This window comes from Ooceraea biroi, chromosome 8 (assembly GCF_003672135.1).
Source record: "Ooceraea biroi isolate clonal line C1 chromosome 8, Obir_v5.4, whole genome shotgun sequence".
Classification (NCBI taxonomy): Eukaryota; Metazoa; Arthropoda; class Insecta; order Hymenoptera; family Formicidae; genus Ooceraea; species Ooceraea biroi.
In genome coordinates this window covers 9,962,955-9,978,579 of record NC_039513.1, presented here as the reverse complement: position 1 = coordinate 9,978,579, position 15,625 = coordinate 9,962,955, and the positions used below count along the sequence as shown (strand labels likewise).

General features: G+C 40.9%; 2 protein-coding genes across 11 annotated transcripts in view; one reads left to right on the top strand and one right to left on the bottom strand.

Annotated features, from left to right (window-relative positions):
- Window positions 1-15,625, top strand: part of LOC105275603 (polypyrimidine tract-binding protein 1) — a 350,912-nt gene that overhangs the window by 36,556 nt on the left and 298,731 nt on the right. The gene's annotated exons all lie outside the window — the stretch shown is intronic.
- On the bottom strand, window positions 5,326-14,329 carry LOC105275605 (esterase FE4). Its single transcript, XM_026971648.1, has 10 exons — window positions 13,818-14,329; window positions 13,398-13,538; window positions 12,783-12,939; window positions 12,226-12,674; window positions 11,990-12,158; window positions 10,957-11,132; window positions 10,746-10,893; window positions 10,485-10,626; window positions 5,992-10,117; window positions 5,326-5,735 (listed from the first exon to the last, which is right to left on the bottom strand). The coding sequence occupies exons 1-9, from the start codon at window positions 14,076-14,078 to the stop codon at window positions 9,820-9,822; spliced, it is 1,941 nt and encodes a 646-aa protein (XP_026827449.1). The 5' UTR covers window positions 14,079-14,329; the 3' UTR covers window positions 5,326-5,735; window positions 5,992-9,819.

Sequence of the window (15,625 nt, the reverse complement as noted above, 5' to 3'; positions counted from 1 at the left end):
TTTCACGACTTTGTGGGTTATTTACGTTGCGCACGAGTTGTCAACTGTTTTTCTTCTTATCCTCCTACTTTATGCCGAAGAGGACGCAGGTGTAAGCGGAAATTTTCAGTTTTTAATTTTTCTCCCGTTGTCGGGCTGAGATGCACTTTATTATCTTTCAGAATATGTATGCAATGGATTTACTCGATTTCTTTTCCGAGTTTTATCAAACATGCGTACATGACATCGATATTTACTTTGGATACAATTCAAGATCTCACGTAATATTAATCGTACGTGGCTTATATGCACTGCTTTACGAGACGACTTTAATTAGCTAATTGATTTAATGTATAATGATTCCATGTTACAGTTTCATCGAATCGCACTCACATTAACATCCTTGATACGCTCATCTATGCGTCGAAAAGCCGAAAAGGCTTTGACGTCCATTTCTCCTATCTATTGTTTCATCCCACTGCCTTCAGAATGGCACCGCCTTTGTCATATGTACGCGCACTGTTTAATTACGAATTTACAGCGAATTTGCTTGGATGCATCAGTGCGCAACAATGCAGATAAAGCCTTTTGTGAACTAGTCCATCCAAATGAAAAAACATAAGCACTGTGATTGATAAAACAATATCTATCAAAGTGCTTATACATGATGGAATAGTGTACAAGAGACTTTACACACAACGCATTCTATCAGATAATGTGACGACGAATTACTGAACTCCGCGCGGACCCATCTAATTCATTGACGTACAATGCATAGCACTTTTGATGATTTGTATACGTGATGGCCAGTTACAAGAAACCTACTTGTACATTCTCTCTTTTGTCACTTTATTCATTTTTTTGCCGCGACATTTATACATTGTTTCAGGTTTTCCATTAAATCCAACTAAGAAAAGAATAAATTAATAGTATTAATTCATGTTAGGTATTACATCTATTTTTTTGCCTCTGCATAATATGGGATACATGGCCATACATGGCTATATGGGACTAATATAACGATATTTTCTTTTTAACGATACATTTTAGCGCAACTCCTAAATCAACTACAACGATGTACGTAATACGCTTTCCACAGATTTCACTTAGTTCCATAGAGGCAGATTGAAATGTACAGGTTCGTAGATCACGGCCGTATCTCTAGGACTTATATAGCTACCACGAAAAGGCACGGTGCACCGGCAAAAATATCGCAGTCCTTTGGCAGCGGTAAGTCGGTAGTTTTTGCAGTGGGGAAGCGCAACAATCGCGATACTTTTTGCTTGAGCGACGCGCGGTGGAACTTCCGCCAGCGGGGAATATTAACGCCGAGCTTTCTCGGGAAAGCCGCTCGCGGTCAGCGACAACGACAACGACGAGGATGACGATGATGACGATGATGACGACGGCAAGAGAGGCGAAAGGCAGAACGAGCGTTCGGACGCTCGCGAAACATGCAGGCTAGGAATAATAGGAGCATCGTCGGCGGTTTTGGACGGCTGTGGTTTCCTCTGCAGTTCGCAAGCCTGGCTTTAACCTGCGGTCGCACCTGTCGATTTCGCCCAGCGAAAAGCTACCTGGTGACCGCACCGCCTTTTAGTGCCACGGTCCCCCGAGTTGTCGACGACTTAGTTTGTTCGGCGATGTTCGTTCGGCAACTTTGGCACGTCGAGTCTTCGTGGCTTTCTTCAACGACAGCTCGCGCAGCCGGGGAAGTCGCGTTTCTCGCACTGCGGTAGTAAAAAGTTGCACGGCCGAGTGAAACTTTGCCAGCCGGAGTTAAGAGAGATCATTGTGGTAGGGCCCTCGCAATGTCGGTGCTCTTACGTCACCTATAAAGTTAATAACATTACTGAATGCATATCTCCAACTGGCAGCTTACAAAATGTTATTATCCCGCGGTCAGTTTAACTTAAGTGCATGGTAAGTGCGTGGAACTGGAAGGTAAATCATATTTCCCTTTGCAGGACAGAGAACCGTGACCAGTTTGGGAAAAAGTAATCTATATTAAATCACATTTTATCGCGAGCACACGAACATTGAAATGAAATTTGTCAGAAAATTGAATTATGTTTTAAGGATTCGACTAAAGTTTTGAAGATACATAACATTTTTACTTATTGCCATAGGCTCTTACATCAGCAGCGTTAATCCTGTCGATTAACTAGCTTCGATGACACAGGTTCCTTTATTTCGGCGCAGTAAAGTCAACTCTCGTCAATCTTCGGAAAGATAAGCGATAGCGAGAAAGGCAAAGTACTGTGCCTGGAGGAAGGGAAACGACAAAGAATGGAACGGTCGCGTGCGCCGCCGTTTCGTCGCTCTCGCGAGGAGACGTTTCTCGCTCGAACGGGACAAGAAATAGGGGCCCCGCTAATTGTTGGAATAATGAACAAAGTTCCTCACCGTTCACCGTCGCCCTTCCTCGCGCAGTTATTTCAGTCGCGTATACACGCGCACCTGTTCGCGTCGTTATGCCAGCAGGTTCTTCGTTGTCGTTCTTCGTTGTCATTCGTCGTCGTCGTCGTCGTCGTTGTCGTCGTCGTCGTCGTCGTCGTCGTCGTCGTCGTCGTCGTCGTCGTCGTCGTCGTCGTCGTCGTTATCGCCGTAATCCTTCGGCGCTGCCTTTCATACCTCGCTGAGGCTTTTGTCCTTTCAGAGAAATCCGAAAGATCCACTTTACGTCTCGTGGGAGCTGCTCCTTATTGTTAGTCGCGGCTTACAAGTTGCGGAGCGTTAACAAGCCGGTTTCTCCGAAGCAGTTAACATCTGTAAGCTGCGGGCACGCTTTCGTATCATTCGATCGTTATGATTTCTTATCGCAACGTGTCAAGTGCAGTAGTAGTCGGTGCAACTAGCGACTGGCGGATCTATTTTATGCGCTTGTAATTTGCATGCTTCGCGAAACGCTCGCGGATTCGGTGATAGTAATATATAGATCTCTCTCGTTTCCTCTCGGTTAGCAGGATGGATGTCCGGTAGCTAATGACGTAGGTTTCGTTCAGCAAGATATACAGCGAACGAGGAAGGAGCTGGAGGTACCATATTGATACTATTTCACTGCTTTCTGCGGATGTAACGAAAAGAAACGGGATTCGCGTCACAGGATGCAGCGCTGTTCCATCTTCACTTGAAGATGGGTTTCTACTCGGTGCCTCGCTGCCTTGCATACGTTCGCTCGAATTTGTCTTTATCTTAGAATTGCAAGCAGCCGTAGCGCGCGTTGCATTCGTTCGGTATGGAAATTCCCAGGCTAATGTTGCTCTTGTCACACTGGTACGTTCGTACACTCGCGCGCGTATTTCTGCCGGTGGTGGTGACGAAAGATCGTTTCAATTATTCAGTACCTGAACCCGATGCATATCGAGGCGATCGCGCGGTAGATACAGCTGCGACGTAAACGCTGGTGCGACTTCCCGACAATCCTCGGAGCTGGATAGGAAGCTGCATATATGGATTGCATGTAAGCGTGCAGTTTTACGGACGTATTTGACGTCACGTCGTCTAAGCGCGGATTATCCGAGGCATTTTTCCGACGCTAAGAACATCTTTTCTGGATACGATAACTTTAGATGCGCACGAGAAATGCGCTATACGTCTGTCACGAGTGTTTGAATGTTAATGTCGTACTACTGCGATCGTGCCTGTACGATAGAATGGATTTTAATACGGCGTTACGGTCGCGCGTTGTGAAACATCATTCCTTTAAAAATTAGTACTTGTAAAACTTATTCAATACGTACAACAGGATCATCTCTCAATGTGTTCAACATACCTTCTCGAGTATCACAAACATCTCGAGTTTCTCGCCATTTCTCTGATCAAAAAATGGTCAGTGATGTTTTTACAGTTACCTTTGCAAAACGTGTTCGCTAGAACGCTCTCTCTCTCTCTTTCTCTCTTCGTTCCCGCGCTCTTTTAACGAACGTTTCGAGTGTCGGCCACGTTCTTTTAGTGAGCTTTAAAAGCCCGTGTTCCCTCACATAGCGCCGCTTTTTCCAGCGCTTTTCGTCCCGTCGAATAAGAAAATACGCGGTACGGATATCGAGAGCTCGCGAAAAGCCACGGGCGAGAGAAGAGGAGTTCATCGGTCGTGACATGTACTACCGAAAAATCGATTGTCCCTCTTTTTCCCGATCCGCCCGGCCGCCCTTCCGTTTTCCCGGCTTTTCCGGCGAGGCGAGTTACCCCACGCGGTGGAAGCTACAGACAAAAAAGGCGCGACAATTAACCTCTCTTCCGCATCGAGTAGCCGAAAATGCAGTCTAGCGCGAAACACATGTACGTCGACGAAGGGTCGAGAGCACATCGGGAGGACTCGCTGAAAGAGAAAGCGAGAGAGCGAAGCGGACAGAAAAGAGAAAGAGAGAAAAAATATATAGGGGATGAGAAACAGGGTGAGAGGTGGCTCGTGCGGAGAGTATGGGTTAGCTCGCATCGCCGGAGGCTTCCGCAGCTTCGGCTCACCTCGATACGTGACATGTAAATTCGTGCTGCGGCGAAGCCCTCCTTTTTTATTCTGCATGCACGCGTCCTTTCACCGAACTCTCCCTTGTTCTCCACCTCCATCGTACTCGTGGTTGATACTCATGAACGCGCTACGTGACTCCTGTTTCATGGCGAGACAAAGCTTAAACAGCGAGCGTTGTAACTTTTGTTCCGCTCTCTGATCTTTCCAAAATTTGTCGCGAACCGATCGTGCCCGTGCGACGCGAGAATCCTTGTTGCCAGAATTATTAAACGATCGATTTCCGTGCGTAGTGTATCTTCGCGTTTTATAGAAGTAACATAATTTTTTTCGAGCTCCCTTGCGCGTGATCGAAGCTCGCTTCGTATTCACGCGAGCAATGAATTCGGCGCGAATGATTCCACCTTCTTGGATCACGATTTTCGAGACCGCGAGCGAACGAGATGGGAGGTCTTAAGACGGAATTACAGGTAGCGAGATTAGAAAGCTGCTCTCCTCTCTCCTCAGAATATTCGCGTACTGCGAGACGTACATACCTAGCCATCCACCCTCGGATCTTCAAATATTCATTTTCTCATACCGACCGCCCGCGAATGCATCTGCTCCCTCCCGTTTCGACGCCGCAGCTTCCGCCGCAACCGCTATCGTCGAGGGATGTAATGTTACGGATTACGCGGTAGTACTGTAACGTTTGTATCTCCCCGAGGTCCGCGACGGTGTTTGTAAAAGCTAAAGGGATGATTCTGCGGGACTGTTGTCCACGATATCATGAAGGACAGTAGTAGCATAAAAAGACATGAGGTCTGTAACATTAGCAAAAAGTACCAGGAAAAGAATTACAATTATAATTGTAATAAAAGTATTAGAGACTTTTGTACGATTAAATATTTATTTATTATCGAATTTGCTTTCCTTGAAAAGAGCTATCTGTGATCTCAGTTGGAGCACAATCGTCAAGGTTCTGGTTTCCTTCTGATTTTTTCCTATTGATAGCTCCATATGCCAGCTATCACTATAGGGTCGACGATATCATGAAGGATGGTAGAGCGTGCGGGCTTCCCATTGTCGAGCGAGTAACGAGGGGCAATTTTTGCAGCGGCGAACAATATGTCGCATTAACGTATTGTGCTAGCATGACATCGACTAGTTGATGCTGTCATGCGACACGCTAGTATCGCAGTTCCGATGCTGTGCAATTTGCATCTTGTGAAAAGGCGAATTCCAGCGTATTCGAGCCGCGGAATCTAGAACATTTTTATCGTCGCCATTCTTCGAGTCGACCTGGAAACTACATGTGAAATAACCATTATAATAAAAAATTAAATCATGTGGAAAAAAGTAGCTTTAATTTCATGCGCACAGTAACAAGATATAAATATTATACTTTCTGAATCGTACAGTTTAATTAAAATGTTAATTATAAAATTTGCTTTTCTGAAATGCGTTATGTCTGTTTTATATAATAATTGCATCTGCTATTTTTTCATCATTTAATTATGTATAAAATAGTTTTCTTGTTAAAAGTTATCGAATACTCTACTTACGAATTTCAAATTTGCATAGTTTTGTAGTAGTGAGCATTCGATTTCTACAGGAAATTGACACCCTGACCGGTCGGTTCGAACTCCAATGAATTCGAAGGTGTCCGCGCATTTCCTCTCACGTACCGTGTACACTTTCAGCTCGGGACCGCTCCGAAAACAATCACTCGCCTGTCGCGCAAATAGTAGCGGCGGTTGGTTGGTCTCTTCGAGGCTTATTTGCCTATGCAAATTGCCAATCAACGGTGTTTCTCTGTAGTTCCCTTTTCCTCTCCTATCATTCGTTTCAAGGCGAATTTACATGGTTCGCTCTTAACGAAAAAGAAATGTGACTGTAAACATTGTCATTAACGTAAATGATCTTCCATATGCACAAGTCCGACTTTGCACCCGTCGTTTTGCTTCCACGTCTCCATTTATGCATGCAATCATTTTCACGATTCTTTTGGCGACCTCGAAAAACACACGTTCCACTGTCCGCTCATCCTTCCGCATGTCCGTCCTTTTTTTCCATCGTGTTTCTGGGATCTTTCTGTATTCACTCTCACAACGTCCTTTAGCTCAAACGGTAGTACATTTTTCACGTCAAAGCGCGTTTTTCGTACGCACGTGACTGGGAGCGCAAAAACAGACTGGAAATACGCTTGCAGCCGCGCGGGTTTCCCAAGTATTGTCGCTGTAGACCGCGACAAAGGCTGAAATTACAATTAAAGCTCGACGCTGCAACGCACGGAAGAGTGCGTTCGCAGAGATAATTCGAGTTTGAGATAACAGCAATTTCGTTTCGTTTCGCATGCGTATAATGGCACATGGACAAAACAGATTAGTCCAGAAAGAATCTAAAGTCCCGATACGTGAACAAGGTCGCGAAAGAGAACATTATTCTACTTTATAAGGTATTTCATATTTAGGCAAAAACGGAGAAAGGCGAGAGAAAATATGATACATATATTATGGTATATTTCTGCCGGTCGATGTGTCGGTGCATTGTCGAGCGTGACTTCGTGTTTCGGTTAAACGCGATATTTGCGCGGGATTCTCATTTCGCGCGATGGATCCGCGAATTTTGAATATCGCATTAACGTGAGGCATCTCGCGAATCTAATTCCGAAGCCACGAAACACCGCGACTTCGCAGTCGCGAGCGCCGCCGGCAGAATTCTATTCATTAGCAATAGGGAAAATGGATTAAGCATCGACTGTTTCGAACTTATAAAGAACACTATCTCGTCGTATTAAACTCGACAAATCCTATTTCGGGCACGGAGCTTCGATCGCGTCAACCGTCCGAGCCATTTCATATAGATCGCAAGTTATCCTGTTACTTTTATTTGTCAAAAATGAACAAATTAAGGAAGACGAAGGAAGAATCTCTTTGCAAAGTTATGAAAGTATTCAGCTTTATGCAAAAACTTTTTCTATTTTATTCGTGACTTTAAATCTATTTTTTTAAATCATCATTCTGTCGACAAAAAGTTTCTCTCTCTCTCTCTCTGTCTCTCTCTACGTTTTTGCATACATGTGACTGTGATAGCTTTTAGTTTCCGCTGCTTTCTGTCGTCAGGTGCAACAATATTATCTTTGCGGACGTCATTTCAATTGGCGCGGTCATGTATACTTTAAAACGATAGAAGTTTGGTCGTGTTTAGTTCCGGCTTCCCGTTTGGTCCAACTATTAACTAGTTTTGCATTTTGAGCGTTCAATTAAATGTCTTACAAATGAAACGATTAAAGTCGAGCACTGAAACAATAGATGATAGGATAAAAATGCTCTTAATTGACAAATGTAAACGAAACGTTAAACTATTAACATGTTACCTGGTTTTCGAGTCTTCTAATTTTACTGGATATATTTTTACACTGCATAATTTTTGCATCGTTTACACGAATTAAACAACTTATACATGCATAAAAGCGCATTCTTAATTAGTTTTCTGATCCCCGCTATTGACGGTCGATGGTCCAAGTTTGCATTTCTGAAGTATCGGATATGCAAGAGTTGGAGCTAGTAAATATTTGCGCAAACAATGATGAAAATATGTAGCATTTGAATAAGGCGGCTGGTTCAAGAGAAAGAGGTGTATCGGTGCTCTTTTAATAATAATAAAATATCGTTGAATGCGATATTTCAATGGCGTATCCAGCTAGAATTTAATAACACACACATATTCTCAATTTTTTGTCTTTAAAATATGTATCGAATATTCTTCGTTCAATCTCGTGCTCGCGTTTCTTCACTTTCCGATAATTCTCGCAAAAAATCGCGGATTAGTACTAACGAAGAGATAAGTAACGTTTTACACAACATCAATCGTACATTTTAGCGACTATGGAGAACCGTAAATAAGCTGGAGCGGAATGCATCTGGTCGCCGACAGTTGTACTTAAGTTCACTCCGTCACAGTGTGATTCGCGAACGGTGGAAAGCTGTACGGTAATCCGCGGCGGAGTCTCAGATCTCGCGGGTTTACATGGCTGTTAGCACTTTTCATCCTTAGGAGAGACAAGGCGATATGGTCTCTTGGTCGTGATGGTACTTCGTGGGCGACGATGCGCGGTGTTTGTCTTCGTTTCGTCGTCGTTGCATAATCATTGCACGCGGGAGGACGCCCGCGAGATCCCTCGCTCGCTCGCTCGCAGCTCTTCCGCTCGGCGCGATACGCGTCCGGAAACGGATGGAAACGGAAAGAAGACAAACACCGGTTGCCTAGGGCGGATGATTAATTTCCCTGAGCGCACTCGCGCACCGCAGGTTTCTCGGGAAAGCTGGGGGCTGCATATTTTATATACGCGTTAACTCGTCGTGTGGCGAACTTAATTTCTGGCGAATTTCATTATGCCTTTCGTTTATTAGGCTGCCTTTAATGCGGTGCCGACGGCTGCGGCACCGATCCCGTCGGGGATTTTTGATGACGTTAATTTCGGCTGTAATTGCAGCCAGAAACGTGAATGGCTCTCAGGGGTGGTCGTGCTGCCTCGGCGCGCCCTGATAGAATCATGATTCCACGCTCGCTTGTTGTATATGATAAAAATCTACTAAAAATAAAGTTTTCGTGAGAAAATGACATGTACGTTCATTAATACTTGAGCATACAGCACATTGAATTTGTAATGTAACATTTGCAAACTATTGAACGTGGAGTAAAAATGGAATATAGAACGTTTCGAAAATTTTATGATGCAAATCAATAAAAATCAGCTTACTTATTCGCGATACAGAAGTATTTATTTACGCAGTTAAATTCGGAATCTCCTAGCTTTGACAACTTTATCGATGCTATTAGCAAGTGTATCGCACTTTCACGCCGTGAGAGAGAAGCATCAGATACTAAACGAAGCAGCGTTGCGCTTCGTATTTACTATCATCGTTACTTTTACTGGTGCAAGTAAACTAGTCTCTGCGGAAAGTGCATCGAACTGCAAACATATGTTGAACCGCAAGAAGGGAACGAACTCGTGTGTATTCTACATCTGATATATAGTACTTATTATGCATATTTGACTTATGATATCATTCTTAACTTTTTAATAACATGATACTTTATTAATTAGGAGAAAGAAAGGATCTCTGATAAAGATTCCTACAAGTTACATGAAAAAGCTACATTTGCACGCGATTCGTGTCACAAGTATTTTTCTCGCATAATTTAATCTGGGATTTTTATCTGAATTGGGCAAAGAAGTAAAAATCGTTTAAATAAGATTACATACGACAATATTTACATATATCTGACACAACACGTGCTGGGATTTGTGTACTTAGACGATTGCTCAATAGCAAGTTTACGTAATCTATCACCTTTTACTGCGTAATTCGAGCGTAGATATATTTCTATTTATACACGAAACAGAAAATAATTATTAACGATAGAAAATGAGTTGTTAACCCGACAACGTTTGCACTCGCAATCGCATCTGGAGGAGTATTAGGAGGAGGATTAAGAGGAAAAGAATCGTGTTCTATCGATTCCGCCGACATGTTGGCCGACAACTTCTCCCAGAACTCCATTCTGTTGGACAGGAAATCGGTTTGCACCACAATATCCGGCGATATGTCAATTCCGAACCTCATGAACTCATGATGATCACGGTAATCGGGCCACGCGGGGATCTGCCATGCTCTCGGTACTCTGTAAATATGTAATAATAATTACAAGATCATTCGCCGTCGCATTGCCGATATGAACTGGTATTTCCTAGCGATAGATGTATCCCTATCGGCTTTACACAGGTCACGCATAAATGATAAGCGTGTCAGTGCAAAACGAGGATCTAATATGCTCGAAAGACTTTCAATTTTGCAATATTAATTGGTAATAAGAGATTATTATTTGAACCTTGAGAGTCCATTAATATCATATGGATTTTCTTAACATTGTATAGATTTAATACATGTCGCATAAAAAGATTAAATCGTACATCTTTTATCGCATCCAATCGTACATCTTTAGGATATTTATGGTATGTACATTTTATGGTACTGTTAATCATAGTTACCCTTCTTTCGCAAAATTTGTCCACATTTCCGTCATGATATTAATCATAGCAATATCATTCTCCGTATTATGTAGCAATTGATCCTGATGCTTATTGTTCAGTATGGGAAATAAATAGTTCAAATCGTCGCCGTGAGAAATTCCTAAAAATATATTTTAATATGGATTTACGTGTCCGAATAAGTGGGTTCGTTAAATTTATGTAATTGCAATCTCAATTTCGATGTTGTGGGGATCATTGCGATCGTTACGGATAACGTACCATAATGAATCGGGATGCCCGAACTGAAGGTATATGAAAACGTGCCTTCATACGCGAAAAAAGATAGGTAAATACTGGAGTTTCCTTTTTTCAATTGATATTGCAAAGCTTGATATATTGGCCATATCAGAACAGCATCGCTCACTAACTGAAAAAATAATCTCGTCGTTAAACGTTGCTTCGCCTACTTGATTTGTTCTTGTAAACGTACATCTGTGATGTTGCTCTTAAAATTCAACATTATGTTTCCCTTAAAGTAAAAATCCTTTATCGAGCCGGCTAAAACACTCATATTGAAAATCGTTGGTTCATATTCCAATAAGGGGGGCAAGTATTCTTCGAAGTTTTTTAGAAAGTCGTTCTCGGCATTCAGATCTGTAAAGAAAACTGAAACAAACATATAAACATATCAGTATCATACGATCTCTTATTTCGTATTGAAATTAATGTTTATGAAAGGACCCCGCACAAACCTTATGGAAAATGGCTTTCGGTGAAATTGGCTGAAACACATAAGCCCGGCTTACTAGTTATGAGTTATGTGTATACCACCAATTCTCTGTTTAAGACTCAATTATGATAATAAAATAAAATGCGAAAAAAACAATCTCTGTTTGGAAACAATTAATTCATTTTGTTTCGCGTTGCTATTTTTATTTTCTTATTTCTGACAGTTGCACCCGCGCGCGCGCGCGCACGCACACGCACGCAGCACACACACACACACACACACACACACACACACACACACACACACACACACACACACACGTGCGCGCACGCACGCATACATACAGAAAGGGTCAGATCCATGCTACGTCCATGTCGTTGACTCCTAGAGCGAGAATGTATTATAGACACTATTAACAAACTTTGGGCCTTTTTAGAACAAGAACGGCTCATAGGATTGACTTGTTGCAATGGTAACTTTCGATCAGCATCACTTCAAGTACAAAATGGCAAAGTTTCAGCCAATTTCACCGAAAGCCATTTTCCATAAGGTTTGTGCGGGGTCCTTTATGAAAAATAATTGATTAAAGCCAGTCCTACAGATATTTTAAACATATAAAAAAGTGACAAATTGTGCATTTAATTAAATATAATAATATAATATAATAATATAAATCATATAAATATAATTACATTCTGCTCAAACAAATTGCCTGTTGCCGTTAATTAATTTAACTTGAATGACAATTTTAATTAACTCGAATATTAGCAGGATAAGTAATAACAGAAATTACCGAGTGATTTCAGCAAACCCTCGTCTTGCACGACTTGTATTATTGCTGGTATATCGCGGAATAAACCAGCCTTCATTATTTGCAATGGTGGCATCGTTACAACAGCGTCTTCTGAATCATCCTCCAATGTGGGACCAAAGACACACATTGGATTGTCTTTCCAAATACGCTAACACAAAATAATTTGTTATACACGGACATGTTAACACACTTCTAATACCACTGATAGTACTTACAAATGAATTCGCCATTCTAATTATTTCCCTCGCATTAATTCTTGTCATACATTTCATCATATCTTCATCATTATCCGCGATATAATTCTCTACAGAAGTTTCGTTGGTCGTTTCGTTTGACATAATTATATCGTCATCTATTTTTGGTAGGCAGCCGACTCGCCTTGCTAATTCCAAACAATATTGTCTATATGTTCTCGTAGGATGATAAGTCCACGAACCTAAAGCGGATCCGCTGTGCAAAATATATCTGTGGAAGAGTCCTTCCGTTTTGTTTGAGAGGGCGAGTAAATGAGTCGCCCCAGCGCCTGCACTATGTCCCATAAGGGTTACCGATCTGGGATTTCCTTTGAAACTATGGATATTTTCCTGTATCCATTTGAGAGCCATTTGTATGTCCTTAAGGCCATAATTACCCGGTGAAATTTTATTCGTTGTGCTAAAGAATCCTAAGAACAATCGCGTTATTATGTTATTATCTATCACGATAAAAATCTACTTTCAATAATCATTTTGAATAGCTTCGAAAGCTACGCTTATGTCAAATTTTTTCTTACCTAAAGCATTAAGTCGATAATTCATCGTGACAAGGATCACTTTTTGATCCAGCAAATAATCGGGCGCGAGTAGTTTGCTATCGCTGCTGCCGGTATTATATCCACCACCATGTACCATAACCATAACCGATAGTTTCTCCTGTGATGTGTCTGGAATCTATGTAGATTTCTAATAAAATTATGTAATAATCATAAATATTCTACATATGCAAACGGAAGCACGGAATATGCATTTCATAGATTGCACTAAACGTTTAACGTGAAACCACCAGAATGCCGCAATAATAACGTAACCTTGATTCGTTTAAGTTTAATTAAGTCACCGGATGGCCTTGTGATCTAATTGCGTTCGTTCTTGAAATGTCGCAATTCTCTACCTGTTTTGTTGCAACTCTCTAAATGAATTTGGCAGAAGTATTTTTTTCGCGAAATTTACATGCAACGCTAATTACTTGTTCAGAATTAATCATTTATGTGAGAATTTACGCTCACTTTCGAAGTGATGTTCTTTTATTAATATTATAATATTAGTTATAATATTAGTGTTACATTCTAATCACATTACGATTAACATTTTTTAAAGACAAAAATATTTTAATATGACACTTTACTTACGTAAGGAACGAAGATATTTAAATAAAGGCAATCCTCGTTGCCAACAATTTCAGACTTATACCGATCCCATTGAACGCACTTTTCCCTATCAAACGTAGCGTCATAATCTGTCATCCATACGCGATTCCAACGTTGTGGGCTCTATTAATAAAAAAATTGTAAACATTTGATCAAATAATCTTAAATCTTTCGAAGTTTTGGATTTTAATTCGAGTATCCTTTTCTTCTTTTCATATATTACACAAACTAAAGAAAGCAGTAATAAAGCATTAGCTCTTTTGTTAACGAATTAACGATTAAATTTACCCGAAACATTCTTTTCTGTATATTATTATTGTTATATTACATTATTTTATATTTATTATATCTGATAACTTTGGCTATTTGAGAAATATATATAATAAAATATCAAATATGTACCTTAAATCTCAAATTGCCGACCGGGGGTAGCGCATACGGTATCCCGAGAAAATTCGCAACCGTCTGATTACGCACGGTCCAGCTCCACTTGCCGCGGATAAAGCCCCATTTCGTGTTGGTTACCGGATAATCGCCGAGACCACCAGTGACCATGAAAAGGAGCACGAGGGTGCACGTACACCACCACCAGATCCTTTCGTTCAAGCAAAGTGTTGGCGCGTTGTAGTGTGCATTCGGCGATTTAGGATATTGACGCTGCATGTTCAGCGATTATGCAAGCACGCGTCGTACTCGAATAACACAAACCAACTGATATGAAATGTGGTCTTTACCCGTGTAAAAGCGCGGAATCGTGTTATCGCGGGTGGTGACGGGAGACTCGAATGCAATACGTTAATTCACATATGAACTATACATGATGCCGAGCCGAGCCGAGCCGAATCATCGCGCCGTTTACAGACGGATTCTATGGGTGCGTTCCGAGTCGCGCATATGCGCGCATTTATCTATAATGAATGTTACGTATAATATATATAATACGCGCTTCATGCGCGACTCGGAACGCACCCTATGTGTGGGATTCTGTCGTGGTTTAACAACTGACGAAGCTTGACATTATTATGCACACAAACGGCCGCGAATTATAATTGTTAGGACCTGAGGAAAATTTCGAAACTGGAAGGGAGTCCGGAGTAAAATTGGACGCTCGCGGTGCACAGCTGATGTTCAGAAATTAGTTGAGGTATACTTGTACTTGTAATCCGTTGTCAATATCTTGTGCATCGTACACACTGAACACGCTAATCGCGTTACATGCAATGCGCTCGGCTTGGAAATTGGCTCAGAAATTCAGTCATTTACCAGAGAAAAGTTTGAAGCGTGTTGCACAAAGTCAAGTTTGAGTGCGAGAGGAAAAGATAATATAATTCAAAAATTTGAAACTTTCGCGCTGGTATAAATTTTGGTTTCCGGATTTCCATGTTTCCTGCCACTTTGAGTTCAACGTTTCGTGAACATTTCAGTCCACTTCATCAAGGGGCGAGAAAAAACCTGATATTGTTTCTCGATAGCTATCTCTATATAGGTATAAGTAAAATCTGGCTATTTAGTGGGTGTTGGAAGGAGAAAGAAGGAAAATTTAATTGGTCACACAATCGAATTAAAAAAAATTTTTAATTTCTAAATTTAAAAACATTTTTTTTAATTTTATTGACCAATCAAATTTAATTAAATTGTTATCAAATTGAAACGGTTTCGTGTATGTTTTGTAATATACAAAAATCAATATCATTCCTTATTGTGTTGAAAAATAATAGGTTAACTACGTTAGACAATTGAAATTTGCAAATTAACTATAATTAATGCATAAACGCAAAATGAGTATGATTTTATACATCAAAAATAAATTTCGAAAATCTGAGAAAATTATGAGAAAGAATAATGATTAATAAGAATTAAATAATGATTAATATTTGCGAAAAACTTAACCAACATTATTTTAAACATATTGTATGCGACATATTTAAATAATCACTCATACCTTATTGTTTAATTTGCCAGAGTAGAGATGGGTTTAAACACGAAAGTAAGCTGCCGTACATGCGTATCAACGAATTAATAGAGTCCAGTCATTAATCTACTGACTTAATTCGCTGGTGTCAAGCTCGCATCGTAATGGTACGCATAGTCACGAAATTGTTAGTGAAACCAAAGAAGTTCCAAAGAAGTTAATTGATAAGCGTGTGATCTATTTAAATAGCCGACTTATTATGCATCTACTATCCTCAAGATTAAACATACAGAAAGCA

Bases quoted from the DNA above. Each gene is read 5' to 3' on its own strand.
- LOC105275605 (XM_026971648.1), bottom strand. From the start codon at position 14,078: ATGCAGCGTCAATATCCTAAATCGCCGAATGCACACTACAACGCGCCA. The intron at 13,539-13,817 runs GTACATATTTGA...TTTTATTAATAG, and splicing joins TCGGCAATTTGAGATTTAAG to AGCCCACAACGTTGGAATCG. The intron at 12,940-13,397 runs GTAAGTAAAGTG...AAATCTACATAG, and splicing joins TAAATATCTTCGTTCCTTAC to ATTCCAGACACATCACAGGA.